The sequence below is a fragment of the Anabrus simplex genome, chromosome 14 (assembly GCF_040414725.1).
Source record: "Anabrus simplex isolate iqAnaSimp1 chromosome 14, ASM4041472v1, whole genome shotgun sequence".
Lineage (NCBI taxonomy): Eukaryota > Metazoa > Arthropoda > Insecta > Orthoptera > Tettigoniidae > Anabrus > Anabrus simplex.
In genome coordinates, this window is record NC_090278.1 from 60399732 (window position 1) to 60413232 (window position 13501).

Sequence of the window (13501 nt, forward strand, 5' to 3'; positions counted from 1 at the left end):
TCTACTTCGTAATTACTGCAGCCAAACACAGCACATACCTTTCCCCTCATGTTGAGAGGAGATATCAAGGAATGACACACGCTACTATTTAATTATGTCAACTCACTGAAAACGCATAAATAACACCAGAAACTTCACACAAAAATACACGTGCTCTTATGACAGAATCAGTACCGTTCAGGTCTATCCGCTAGAGTGAGCTCCAATAGCTGTCCCTCGATATCTCGCTCAGTGTCGTGTATTGTCTCTACTGTATTTGGTGATACTCACGTGTCGTCGAAGCGATACTGCGCGTTGAGCACGGTGAACATCTTCTGGTAGAGGGTGTTGAAGAAGTTGTCGAGCGCCTCAGCGAGGTCCACCTGCCCCTTGGCGTAGTACCTCTCTAGCTCCTCGTACAGATCTGTGAACACGTACGAGTTCTGCTCGTAGATGATACCGTACGTCTTCTTGAACATGTCGTGGAACTCCCGCTTCGACGTCGTCAACAGGGTCTTGAAGAAATCTGACAACACAGAAACAGACACGTTACTGATCTGCAAGTCTTGTATCCTAAGGTCACAGTACTGACAAGAGAACTGACAGATTTCACTGAAACTTGAATGAATCATCAATATAATACTAATAATTTCGTGTGGCTATTTCTAGCCGAGTTAGGTAGATCCTTCGGTGAGGGTGGGTGGCATCTGCCATGCGTAGGTAACTGCGTCTTATTGTGGTGGAGGATAGTGTTATGTGTGGTGTGTGAGTTGCAGGGATGTTGGGGACAGTGCAAACCCCCAGTCCCCGAGCCATTGGGATTAACCAATGAAGGTTAAAATTCCCGACCCGGCCGGGAATCGAACCCGGGACTCTTGTGACCAAAGGCCAGCACGCTAACCATTCAGCCGTGGAACCGGACAATCATCAATTAACATCCTAAATTCAATGGTATATACCGTACTTACTTTGTCATAAAATCAAAGGTTCCTGCATGTTTCCCACATCTTCCATTATCTTCAAATAAGAGTATTTTCCTATATCGCTTACAAATATCAGAAAGGGTACTGGTCCTAGTAGTGACCCCTGAGGGACACCAGATGAAACTGTTGATTCTAGTCCGATTATTTTCCGATTGAATAATAATTTCTGAAAAATAGCTGCGCGTCTCGGAGCAGTAAGCTGATGCTACCTTCAGTGTGCATTATACAAATATAACGATACAAATAATTTAAAGCTGATCTACCACCGCTTCCGGGATTCAATGCAGCGGGTTGATTCATGTATCAATACCAATGGAGGGCATTCTGAACATTTCATGTGAGAAATATTGTAATGTGCTATGCTGGTACGTTCTGTTCGTGTATGCTTCCCACATCTTCCATTTTATCGTTTATAAATATCAGAAATAGTGTTGGCCCTACTACTGACCCCTGAGGGACACCAGATGTAACTGTTGATTCTAGTCCGATTGAATAATTCAAATATACATATTGTTTCCTTGCCATTAAGTAACTTTGGAACTACCAGTGTGCTGTTCCTCGCATTCCTGCTACCGTTAACTTATTCAACAAGAGTTGTTAATTAACTGTATCTAACGCTTTCACTAGGTCAATGAAAAGGCCTGCCGCAGTTGAATCTCGATATCTCGAATCACTTCTGGTGCTAAATATTATTTTCAGTTATCGATACCTACGAGCTGATGCAGTATTATTTAACTACTAGCTGTTAGTCACGGCTTCGCTCGCGAGGATTTGGTAAGTTGATAAAACCACGTGTGTGGCATTGCCTTTTGGGGCTAGGATGACCAGGCTACTGGCAGAGCTAAACCTGGAACATGCGACATGGAACTCTACATGTGAGAAACTGTCCTCTTTTAAGTCGAAAAAAAAAAAGGGGGTTTCTTTATATCTAAAGAAGGTTCCAAATACCGATTTTCACGTCTGTAACATCGTAGTTTTTGAGATATAGGCTAAGTACTCTCATGAAGAGAATTCAACTCCTTCACTTATTTTCGATCTCCTTAAGTTGTTTTTCCGAAAACAAGAAGTACGTATTTCTTTACTTTTAAAGGGGATTACAAATACCAATTTTCACGACTGTGACATGTTAAGTTTATGAGATATACTGTAGATATACTCATTTTAAAAACTGATCCACTCCTTCGCTGAGTGGTCAGCGTCGAGGTCTTCGGTTCATAGAGCTCCGGGTTCGATTTTGGGCTGGGATGAGGATTTTAATCGCGTGTGATTAATTCATCTGGCTCGGGGACCGGTTGTTTGTGTTTGCCCCAACACTCAACTCAATATTCACTCAACACACCACCTTACCAACCGCAACAGGAACACGTAATAGTAATTACATCCCTACACACGGGGTTGGCGTCAGGAAGGGCATCCAGCCCTAAAACAGGGTTAAATCCACATGTGCGACACATTTCGCACCCGCGACCTCACAGGTGTGGTAAAAGCGGTAGAAGAAGATGATACTCATTTAAAAATTCACCCGCTTTTTTTTATTATTTCACCCCCTTAAGTGGATATAAACATTTATGTTTAAATACTTGAAATCTGGACTTGCCTTAATGATAAGTTACCATATGTTTTCTTTTGCAGAAGGAGTACATAAATCTATTACTGAGTCGAAACTGAAAAGAGAGGGCTTCAGATACTGCAAAAAAACATTAATCGTAAACTGTAACTGTAACGGGCAGTCCCTTGTGAAGTTAACTCTTCTGTACAGGGCTTTTTCCAAACCTTTCATTAGGGTCGTCTTGCGTTCTAATTGGTGTACATTCTGAGAGTTCTAGTTGCCCGAGAATGATACCTGTGACTGCTTACTTACATGTTATGAATAAATAAATACAATAAATATCGATTTTACATATCAGAAAGAGTATTGGTCCTACTACTGACCCCTGAGGGACCCCAAATGTGACTGTTGATTCTAGTACTAAAACTAGTACTCAGAATGAATGAATAAATACAGTCGAATCTCTCTTCTGCGGACGTCGTTGGTTCCGTGGAAAAATATCAGTTACGAGAGGTGTCCGCTAAGACAAGGTTGTAAAAAATAATTGAACTTTTAACTTCAAAGAACATCCACCGTAAATTTAAGCATACATCTTTATTTTAAAACCAAACCCCATGGCACTACAGCCCTTGAAGGGCCTTGGCCTACCAAGCGACCGCTGCTCAGCCCGAAGGCTTGCAGATTACGAGGTGTCGTGCGATCAGCACGACGAATTCTCTCGGCCGTTATTCTTGGCTTTCTAGACCGGGGCCGCCATCTCACCGTCAAATAGCTCCTCAATTGTAATCACGTAGGCTGAGTGGACCTCGAACCAGCCCTCAGTTCCAGGTAAAAATCCCTGACCTTGCCGGGAATCGAACCCGGGGCCTCCGGGTAAGAGGCAGGGACGCTACGCCTACACCACGGGGCCGGCACATCTTTATTTTGATTATTCTAAATAATTTCTAACTATTTTCCCGGGAGATATTAGAAGTGATTTTACAGCCTTTACAATCATTACAGCTTCGGGAACTTATCATTCAGCTGGGTACACAAATTTCGCACATTTTTCTTTACTGCGATATTCTCGAAAATGAAATAATGACCCAGCATGACACACAGGTTATTTATTCAATTAACCTCAACTTTCAGGTTATTTGCGATTTCTTGCACATTTTCTTGTGACATTGGCCCACTCACGCACAGTTTCTTTCCTCGAACACATTTGCAGCAATCACATACCGCAATGTACACTTCTGCGAAAACTGACTTCCTCTTTCATTTCATTCCCCAATTCCTATTTTTCTCCCACTCACTTAAAATGCCACTTCTATTCTTCACAATTGCGTTTTATCGCAGTTTAATTTTTCAGGCAGCTTCCCGCAGTGAAAATAATTTCGCACTACCCCTTTGTCTTGTCTCGAGATCTAAACACACTCGTCTCTCCTATTCATATTCACTGGACGATAAGAATGCTATGGTATTCCTGCCTCAATAATCAGCACAAGAAAGTCTCTTCATTGTCAAATTTAACTGAACTACCTGACCTCGACAATCTGAGTTATGAATGTACTGATGCAAGATATGCTGGAAAATCCCTTCGTAACTTGTGGCCGAGCTCGACAGAAGCAGTCGCTTAAGTGCGACCAGTATCCAGTATTCGATAGATAGTGGGTTCGAACCCCACTGCCGGCAGTCCTGAAGATGGTTTTCCGTGGTTTCCCATTTTTACACCAGGCAAATGCCGGGGCTGTACGGAGGCTTCCTTCCCTCTCCCAGCTCTTTCCTATCCCATCGTCGCCATAAGGCCTATCTGTATCTGTAAAGCAACTTGAACAAGTAAGTACAAGCGTCGCTTGTGAGTAAGCAGTCACTAGTAACATTCTCAGAAATGAAATGTCGTATGACTTTTAGTGCCGGGATATCCCAGGACGGGTTCGGCTCGCCAGGTGCAGGTCTTTCTATTTGACGCCCGTAGGCGACCTGCGCGTCGTGATGAGGATGAAATGATGATGAAGACAACACATACACCCAGCCCCCGTGCCATTGGAGTTAACCAATTAAGGTTAAAATCCCCGACCCGGCCGGGAATCGAACCCGGGACCCTCTGAACCGAAGGCCAGTACGCTGACCGTTCAGCCAACGAGTCGGACAACATTCTCAGAATGAACACTAATTAGAAAGCACGACGACCCAAAAGAAAGGTACAGAACAATTAACTTCACACGGCTACTGCTGCATACCTATGTACGATTCATCTCTCTTTTCCTTGGATTCGAAATACATTATTTTTATTTTTGCTATTTGTTTAACGTCGCACTAACACATCGCAGGGTTTTGGCCACGGAAGGGCGGCAGATTGGGAAGGTAGCGGCCGTGGCCTTCATTAAGGTACAGCCCCAGCATTCGCCTGGTGTGAAAAATGGGAAACCACGGAAAACCATCTTCAGGGCTGCCGACAGTGGTGTTCGCACCCACTATCTCCCGAATGCGGATTCGAAATACTACGAACATTCAAAAGGAATTTGCGCATTTCTGCAAAACAATATTACGAGAAAGAATAACACAGCCTTGTGTAAAGAAAGTGTCCTGGAACGCGTAAAGTGTCCGCTGAAGACAAGTGGACGAGACTAATGTTGATGTTCGCTGTCCGAAATTCGAAGTGTCCGCTTAAATGAGGCTTAAACGAAATTGTTTCTGTGCAAAAATGTCCGCGCAGAGATGATGATGCTTGTTGTTTAAAGGGGCCTAACATCTAGGTCATCGGCTTCTAATGATACAAATGAATGACAATTTAAAAATTAAAAACCATCCTCTGACCCGAATAAAACACGCGAAGATGAAGAATGGATGGATATGAATTTAAAACAATCAGTGAATCCAACCCGCAATGCCTCACCTTCCCAGAAACTATCATAAACAATAGTACTACTGACCAAGGGAATGCTTCTAAAGCACAACCCTGAATCGAGGATGCTTGTTGTCTAAAGGGGTCCAAAATTCCAGGTCAACGGCCGCTTATAATGGTACTTTTCACTAGGAAAGTAGAACCATGGTATTTGCCATGTTGCGTTACTAACCAAAAGTAGCGCAGACTCACGGTGTTCCACACATAATGGTACTACTCACAAGTATTGTACGTCGCGGGTAACGCACACCTATGATATTTCTCACATAACGACGCCGTCGTAGGCAATGCAAACCCATGGTGTTCCTCACATAGGTTTACTATTCACGGGCGCCGGTATTCCCATGATGTTCCTCACATAGTGGTATTAATCACAAGCAACGCCCAGACCCGTGGTGTTTCTCACAATGGTACTAATCACGGGTTCCGGAAAACACATACAGATTCACCCTGTGTTGCTACTAATCAAATACCTATTGTGTACTTAACATAGTGGTACTAGTCGCAGGTAAAGGCAACTCATGGTGTTCCCCGCGTGATGGTACTAATCGCAAGTAGTTTCATGGTACTAATACAATCATCCCTTGGTCGCCCCTTTAAGTCGCCTCTTAGGACAGGCAGGAGATATCGTCGGTGTATTCTTCGGCTGTGTCCGCATAGAGAGGTGTCCGCTGAATAAAGGTGTCCGTTAGGGGAGGTTCGACTGTAAATAAATAAATAAATAAATAAATAAATAAATAAATAAATAAATAAATAAATAAATAAATAAATAAATAAATAAGTTTGGCCGTACCCAGTAGTGATGGGATAATCGAATACAAAATAATCGCTCATTCGATTATATTTCCCATTCGATTATTTTTCGATTATTCATTCGAATCAATGAGGCAATCGAATAGTGAATTTTTCCATTCGATTATTTTTCGATTATTCATTCGAATCAATGAGGCAATCGAATCGTGATTTTTTCCATTCGATTATTTTTCGATTATTCATTCGGAGCTGCATTCGAATTAATGAGGCAATTGAATAGTGAATGCTTCCGAAATAATCGAATGATAAGTGATGTTATTAAGACAGTTAATTCACTCATTTAGTTTCAACATTTGGAGATACGTTTGGAAAAAGGCGAATTTTTATTTTTCATAAGAGTTCATCTATTCACTTATTTGAATCGACTGTCCATCCGACACACTTGCACCGAAAAATTGATTCATGACGCATCCGAATATTCTATGCAATACAACTGAATGATATTTGAAATTCCTTCGATTATTTTATTCGATGCTTGTTGTTTAAAGGGGCCTAACATTTAAGGTCATCGGTCCTCTAAATAATCGGATGGAGGTTATTCGAATATTAAAAGTATTCGATTATCCCATCTCTAGTACCCAGTATTCATTTCAACAAATTCGTGCCCATGAAGAAATTCCTTATAGTAACTAGGAGACTGCAGAAGAATGGGCACCGTTAGCGGGTTGGAACACTCCCGCGCAAATACAGACCCAGCTGTTTATTGTGACTCACCAACGTGAGTAAGAGCTTTTATCTGGTTTAAAGCTAAGCAAACCGCGATAACAGATAACTTTGTATTCACCAACAACTTTTAGACTTCACCGGAGGAAGGCTGGCCGGTAAAATAAGAAATTTAAGAAAATAACCTTTCAAGGTGGCAGCTCGTAGGCTAATTAAATCGAAAAATCACAGCGAGGAGGAATATGACGAAGAGTGGTGGTGATTATTATTTCAAGAGGAAGTACAACTTGGCAACCATCCTCTATATAACTCTAATCAGAGAGATATGAAAGGGATCCTACACTTCAAAAATGAAGGTCCCGACCAAAGAAAGTCAAGGGCCACGAAGCGCGTGAAAATGAAAGACTCTGTAGGCCTCCATACGTAACACCGTCGGGGTCGGAAAAGAACAAAAGTTGACCAACGGAGGTCGGATAGGATATATGAAAGTGGGGGAGCCTGGCACAAGTAAGTGGCAATAATGCCAGGACTCAACTGAGGGCCCGACGGTCGCCAACCCACGCTCCCATGTTGAGAGCCCCTGTGGTCCCTTTTAGTCGCCTCTTACGGCAGGCAGGGAATACCTTGGGTGTTATTCTACCGCCCCTACCCACGGGAGGATATGCATTCAAACGTCCTAGGTAGATAAAAGAATTCCTACATACTACGAAGCATACGATGACACTGGTCAAATAGCGGACATAATGAAGAATTAATCAAACGCGATTAAAATCCCCGACACTGCCAGGAATGGAACCCGGGATTCTCTCAACCGAATGTCTCAACGCTAATCATTCAGCCCACTTTCTCAAAGATGTTATTGTCGATAGCAACTTGAATGTTGTTTGGGTTCATAATTTTAGTTTTCTGCAGGTTCGTTTTCAGTCCTACAGCTCGAAATAATTTTTGAAATTCTTGCAGTGTTGTTCAAGTTTATCAGCATCACTGCGGAAGAACTGATAGAATTAGAGTAGATGACCCTCATCCTGTAATTCTTAATAATTAATGTTATTTGTTTTACGTCCCACTAACTACTTTTACGGTCTTCGGAGACGCCGAGGTGCCGGAATTTAGTCCCGCAGGAGTTCTTTTTACGTGCCAGTAAATCTACCGACACGAGGCTGTCGTATTTGAGCACCTTCAAATGCCACCGGACTGAGCCAGGATCGAACCTGCCAAGTTGGGGTTAGAAGGCCAGTGCCTTAACCGTCTGAGCCACTCAGCCCGGCCTTGTAATTCTTAACAGGGGGATTTTTCAAGGCAATAGGAGCTTTATGTTGTCTTATTTATAAATGTTAGGAGTAAAGAACTGAAATCATAGATGTCTCTTTGCGGATGATGTTGTACTGTGTAAAGTAATAAATACGTTACAAGATTGTGAGCAACTGCAAAAAGACCTCGACATTGTTCTGAGATGGACAGCAGGCAAAGGCATGATGAGAATCGGGGTTAAAAGTCGGGTTGTGAATTTCACTAATAGGAAAAGTCCCCTGAGTTTTAATTACTGCATTGATGAGTTGAAAGTTCCTTATGGGGATCACTGTATCTAAGTGTTAATATGAGGAAATGGGATGATCACACAAACGGAATTGCAAATAAAGTGTACAGATCTCTGCACATGGTTTTGGGGGTATTTAGCGGTTTTAGTAAGGATGTGATGTGAAGGAGATGGCATATGTGCAGTCATGGAAATAAGTATTCATGCACTGCAGCACAGAAAAGTAAACTTTACTTTTGCCGCTATGAAAACAAACATACTCATTGGATTTGTAACATATACATTGTTCATCCACAACTATAGCTCTACAGGTAGAAAAAACAAGCATTTACAAAACACAATACGTAAATACACTGCCATGTGCTCTTTTGCACTGTGAAATGAGGTGACAGAAAATAGAACTTATAACAAAGCTACAACTGGTTTAATATTTCGTACGCATACCCCTCCTATGCATCATCTTTCTCAACCTCTCTGGCATGGAATAGACCAATTTTCTTGTAATTGACATAATACTTTGCCATTCCCGTAATAGATATTCTTTCAAAGCTGTGTTACTACGAATTTCGTGATCTCTCACTCTTGCCTTAAATTCGCTCCACAGGTGCTCGATTGGATTCAGGTCCGGACTCTGAGCAGGTTTTTTGAGAGAGTGTGGAGTGTGGTACAGCAACCACAGACGAACAATGACCGCCGTATGTTTTGATGATGATGATGATGATGTTGATGATGACTGTTGTTTAAAGGGGCCTAACATCCAGGTCAACGGCCCCTCATAATGGTACTTATCGCTAGTAAAGTAGAACCATGGTATTTCTCATGTTGCAGCACAGGTAACGTAGAACTATGGTGTTCCACACATAATGGTACTAATCAAAGACAACGTAACCCCGTGGTGTTCCGCATATAGTGATACTAGTCACAGGTACTGTAAACCTACAGTGAACCGCTCTCTGCTGCTACTAATCACAAACCTATTGTGTACCTAACATAGTGGTACTACTCGCAAGTAAAGGCGACTCATGGTGTTCCCCACGTGATGGTACTAATCACAAGTAGTTTCATGGTTCTAATACAATCATCCCATGGTCGCCTCTTTTAGTCGCCTCTTACGCCTCTTCTTCGTCTGCATCCCCCACCCACAAGGTGTGCTGTATGTTTTGAGTTACTGTCTTCTTGAAAGTAGTAATTTCTCACAAGACCCAAGGCATCAAGACTTTGTTGTAATTCTCTGTGAGAATATTCAAATACACACATTTGTCCATAAACACAAGTTTCCCAACTCCTGAGGTTGCCATACATCCCCATACTCCACCAGCTCCATGCTTCCTCGTGGCTGTTCTGTCTTCGGTCTCCTCCAGACCAATATTCTACTATCGTTGTGAAATATATTAAATATACTCTCATCCATAAATAATACTGAATCCCAAGCATCTCTTGTCTTGGATAAATACTGTTGCGCGAATTCCAATCTTCAATTCTCGTTTTTTTTAGGGGATTTGTTGATCATTCTTAATAGAATTCTAGTCTCTCTTATCTTAAGCTCTTCTTTCACTGTTGATCACTGCTTTTTCTGTTCTAAAATAGCTGAATGATGGATTGCACGGTCGCTCGACTTCTTCAGATTATCCTTGCAATGTTTTAATATGATTTTTATTGACGATATTAGGAGACAACACTGTTTCTTTCCTCCACGGTCGGTTCCTTCCTACTGCGGCCCATTCTGCTCTTCCATCTTGCCAACTAATACTTCACGTTAAACCACTCGACTTCACACTGTTCCTGGCACTACAGGGTTGGATGAGCTGTTGTTTTGGTTATAACCAGTGTGGTGTATGCATAGTTTGTTCCCTGTGGTGTATGCATAGTTTGTTCCCGGTTGAATGCCGTACGACTTACAACATCGTGTATTGTCAATGAACATTTCCGTCTCATATGAAAAGATGTTTAGCCAATGACTTAGTTTTATCATGCTGCATCATGGCACCTATCAGTCTGGAAGTAGTTTCTAATTTACTATTAAAACATGCACTTTGTATGAATACTTTTTTCCTTGACTGTATCTGATAACACCCCAACTAGAGTATAGTTCCGGTGTATAGGAGCTCGCCAGTATTACTTGATTCGAGAACTGAAAAAATCCAAATAAAAGCAGTTCGATTTGTTCTGGGCGAGTTTTGACAACAGAGAAGCATAACGAACATTTTGCAAAGTTTGGGCTGGGAAGACTTCGGAGAAAGGAGACGAGCTGCTTAAGGTAAGTAAGACCTACCTATCTCGCCCATATTAAATCTTCAAATTTTTGGTGCACTTTACTCAAAACCTGTTTGTGTTAGCCACTTGAAATTTTCAAGGATTACTAGTTAGAACATTATCTACAATAATAAGAAGGATTATTGGCAGAAACCAAATACTTTCGCCAGTAGGAATTTTTTCTTAAGGTACAATTTTGTAAACTAAAATAATGTCGAAAAATATTTATATTTCATTTTGTATTTAATTTAAAGGCATATCCCTTCTTATTACTGTTAATCGGGATGATGTTGATGCACCAACAAAATTTAATGGACCTATCTTTATTAGTTTCCTTATAAATGGTACCAAAGTAGTGAAAAATGTTAAACTGATAAAAATGAAGTTGAAGTTTCTCATTATAATTTGTTAGCTCTGACAATTCTTAGAAAATTCCTGCACCATAACTTTCATCATTTGTGTCCTCCTTAGCCCTCTTAAGGTTTCTCTTCGGTCTTCTGGCTCTTTTACTCATTTTTCCACCATGAGGTCTGCTTTCTTTATTCGGATGTCATCCAACTACTTTAGGATGTTCAGTGTGTTGTACCCTGGGAGGATGTTCAACATCTGCAGCACCTTAGCCCTACCCATATTCCCATTGTTGAAGGATATAACAGCATCATATAGTCCAAACTCCAGTGTAGTATTACCAACAAACACTGTTTTCGGAACTCTGGACCACAGAACATGATTGAATGCTTCATTAGCGTTCTGTGTTTTTCCATGCAGGCACTTTTTAAAAGATCTGGGTGTGCCAAATCCCGATATACTGGCTTTATAGCTTCAGCCACAGCATAAGGTAACTCGTGGTGCTTATCATTTTGGTCTTTCCTGTTATATTTGCACCATGTATCATCTCCTTTAGGGAAACAGTTTTTGTTTTGATGAACTTGAGGGAGATTCAATGTATATTTCAGGTCCAGAAACACTACATGGCGAGCATATGGAGATGTCATTTTTAACCTCTACTACATTGGAACTAGGCCTATCTCTACTTTCATATAAACTAACGTTATTTACACCGGGAAGTTTACGTATGTGTCGATTTCCCGTATACTTCCTCTATACAAAAGATTTCAAACGACCCATTCTTCAAAACGTCAATGCAAAATCACAAGGATTATAATACTACAACGATGTTTAGTAACCACTCGTAACATAAAAACGCAATACCGGAATTTGTCATGGTTACCAACACAAAGTCTATGCTCAACAGAGCAGACCAGAAGTTAGTTCAGAAATCTATGTATAATAGTTCAGAAGTTATACGCACAAACATAAATCTCTGTAAAAGTAGGCGTTGTCTTTCACGGTGCAGCATAGTAATTTATGTCATAAAATGGCCAATTTTCATAATTTTATGACTTTGTTTTAACAAATTCTTGTTCTCTACATTGTAAACAAATAAAAACGCTTAAAATTTTTTCCCGTTTTTTTTTTCGCCCCGAGAAGGGTCTTTCTTACCTTAACTAAGTGGTGTTTTCCGATCTGTCAGTGGAGAGATGGCGTGGAATGACAATGGTAGACGAATAAGTCTGAGTAGTATTTTTAAGAGAAGGAAAGATCGCAATATGAAGATAAAGTTGGAATTCAAGAGGATAAACTGCGGCAAATATTTGTTTTATAAGAAGAGTAAGGGATATCTTTCTTGTCTCAGTGTAGACTCTTCAGAGGCTGACGTAGTTTAGCCTACCCTATGCACTGTAATATTATATTCCTGTGCCATGCTATTATCCAGCTTCACCAGGCACTCGGTCTCGTTTGAGACGGCCGGCGCTGACTGGCTCCGAAGAGGCGAACGACCTTCACAGCAAAATAGAGCCAGCAATAGAACTGGAATTCAAATGAATCAGCGACCTTCGATTTACCGCATTCCTCCCTAGGCAAGCCAAGTCAGCGGATAGAACACGGATCAGTACATTCCTTAAAAGTGCAGCGCAAGAATCTTCGTAAATGGAGGAGGGCAAACACCTCATTATATACAATTTAACAATTCCATTCGTTATACTACCGACTTTATACTTCATTCACAGGACAGGGTTGTGTGTGTGAAGGTAAAGGATTATCCCCTGAGATGTACGCAACATGCTAAGCACACTCACCGCACGGGTAGCGAACATATAAGGCGCACAGTAGCACACGGTATAGTTCACGCTACGTAACAGGCTTACTAATAAAAAATCCTTATACAGTTGTTCAACACCAGTGTTGCCAACCCATAAATCTTTTCTTCGCTACATTTTCGTTAAAAATCCGCTAAATTTCGAACTAAAGCAAAACAGCATATACCAGCTGTTTTAATAAAACAGATTAACTCAACACTCGCAAGTTTCAGAACAGGAGTTCATCATCTTTACCTCCGCGCACTATATGCTCTGAAGCAGATGTGCTGGGTTCAGGTCCTGTGGTTTCATATGAAGCCACATAGTGCTATTATTTTTCAAAATATTTGCTGGCAGTTCACAGCGGCAAAGCACATACGGAAATTTTCAAATCTATTTCGAAAGTTATTTTCACTGTCATTACTCTTTTCATTGTTTTTGATAAGTGCGGAAAGAAATAATGTCAAACAATTCCGCATTTATATTGCACTGCAAATTGATGCACCGTCCGTGTTTGCGATCACTTGGAAGCTCAACCAACTAGTATTTTAAAGTTGAATTATTTAACCGCTCTTTACGAAATATCTGACTAATTTTAACCTTTTCTTTCGACATATTGACGTACCAAAACGAACCTGATGTCAAAAGAAACACGTTACCGAACACGACACTACCCGGCTCATCAAGAGTACAATA

The 13501-nt window shown here is 41.1% G+C and overlaps 1 protein-coding gene across 1 annotated transcript in view; it reads right to left on the bottom strand.

The window, feature by feature from the left end:
- dlp (dally-like) overlaps positions 1-13501 on the bottom strand; it is a 455986-nt gene that overhangs the window by 27000 nt on the left and 415485 nt on the right. The window contains exon 3 of the mRNA XM_067157659.2: positions 271-505. Within this exon, the coding sequence (XP_067013760.1) occupies positions 271-505 (235 nt within the window). The remainder of the gene's footprint in view (positions 1-270; positions 506-13501) is intronic.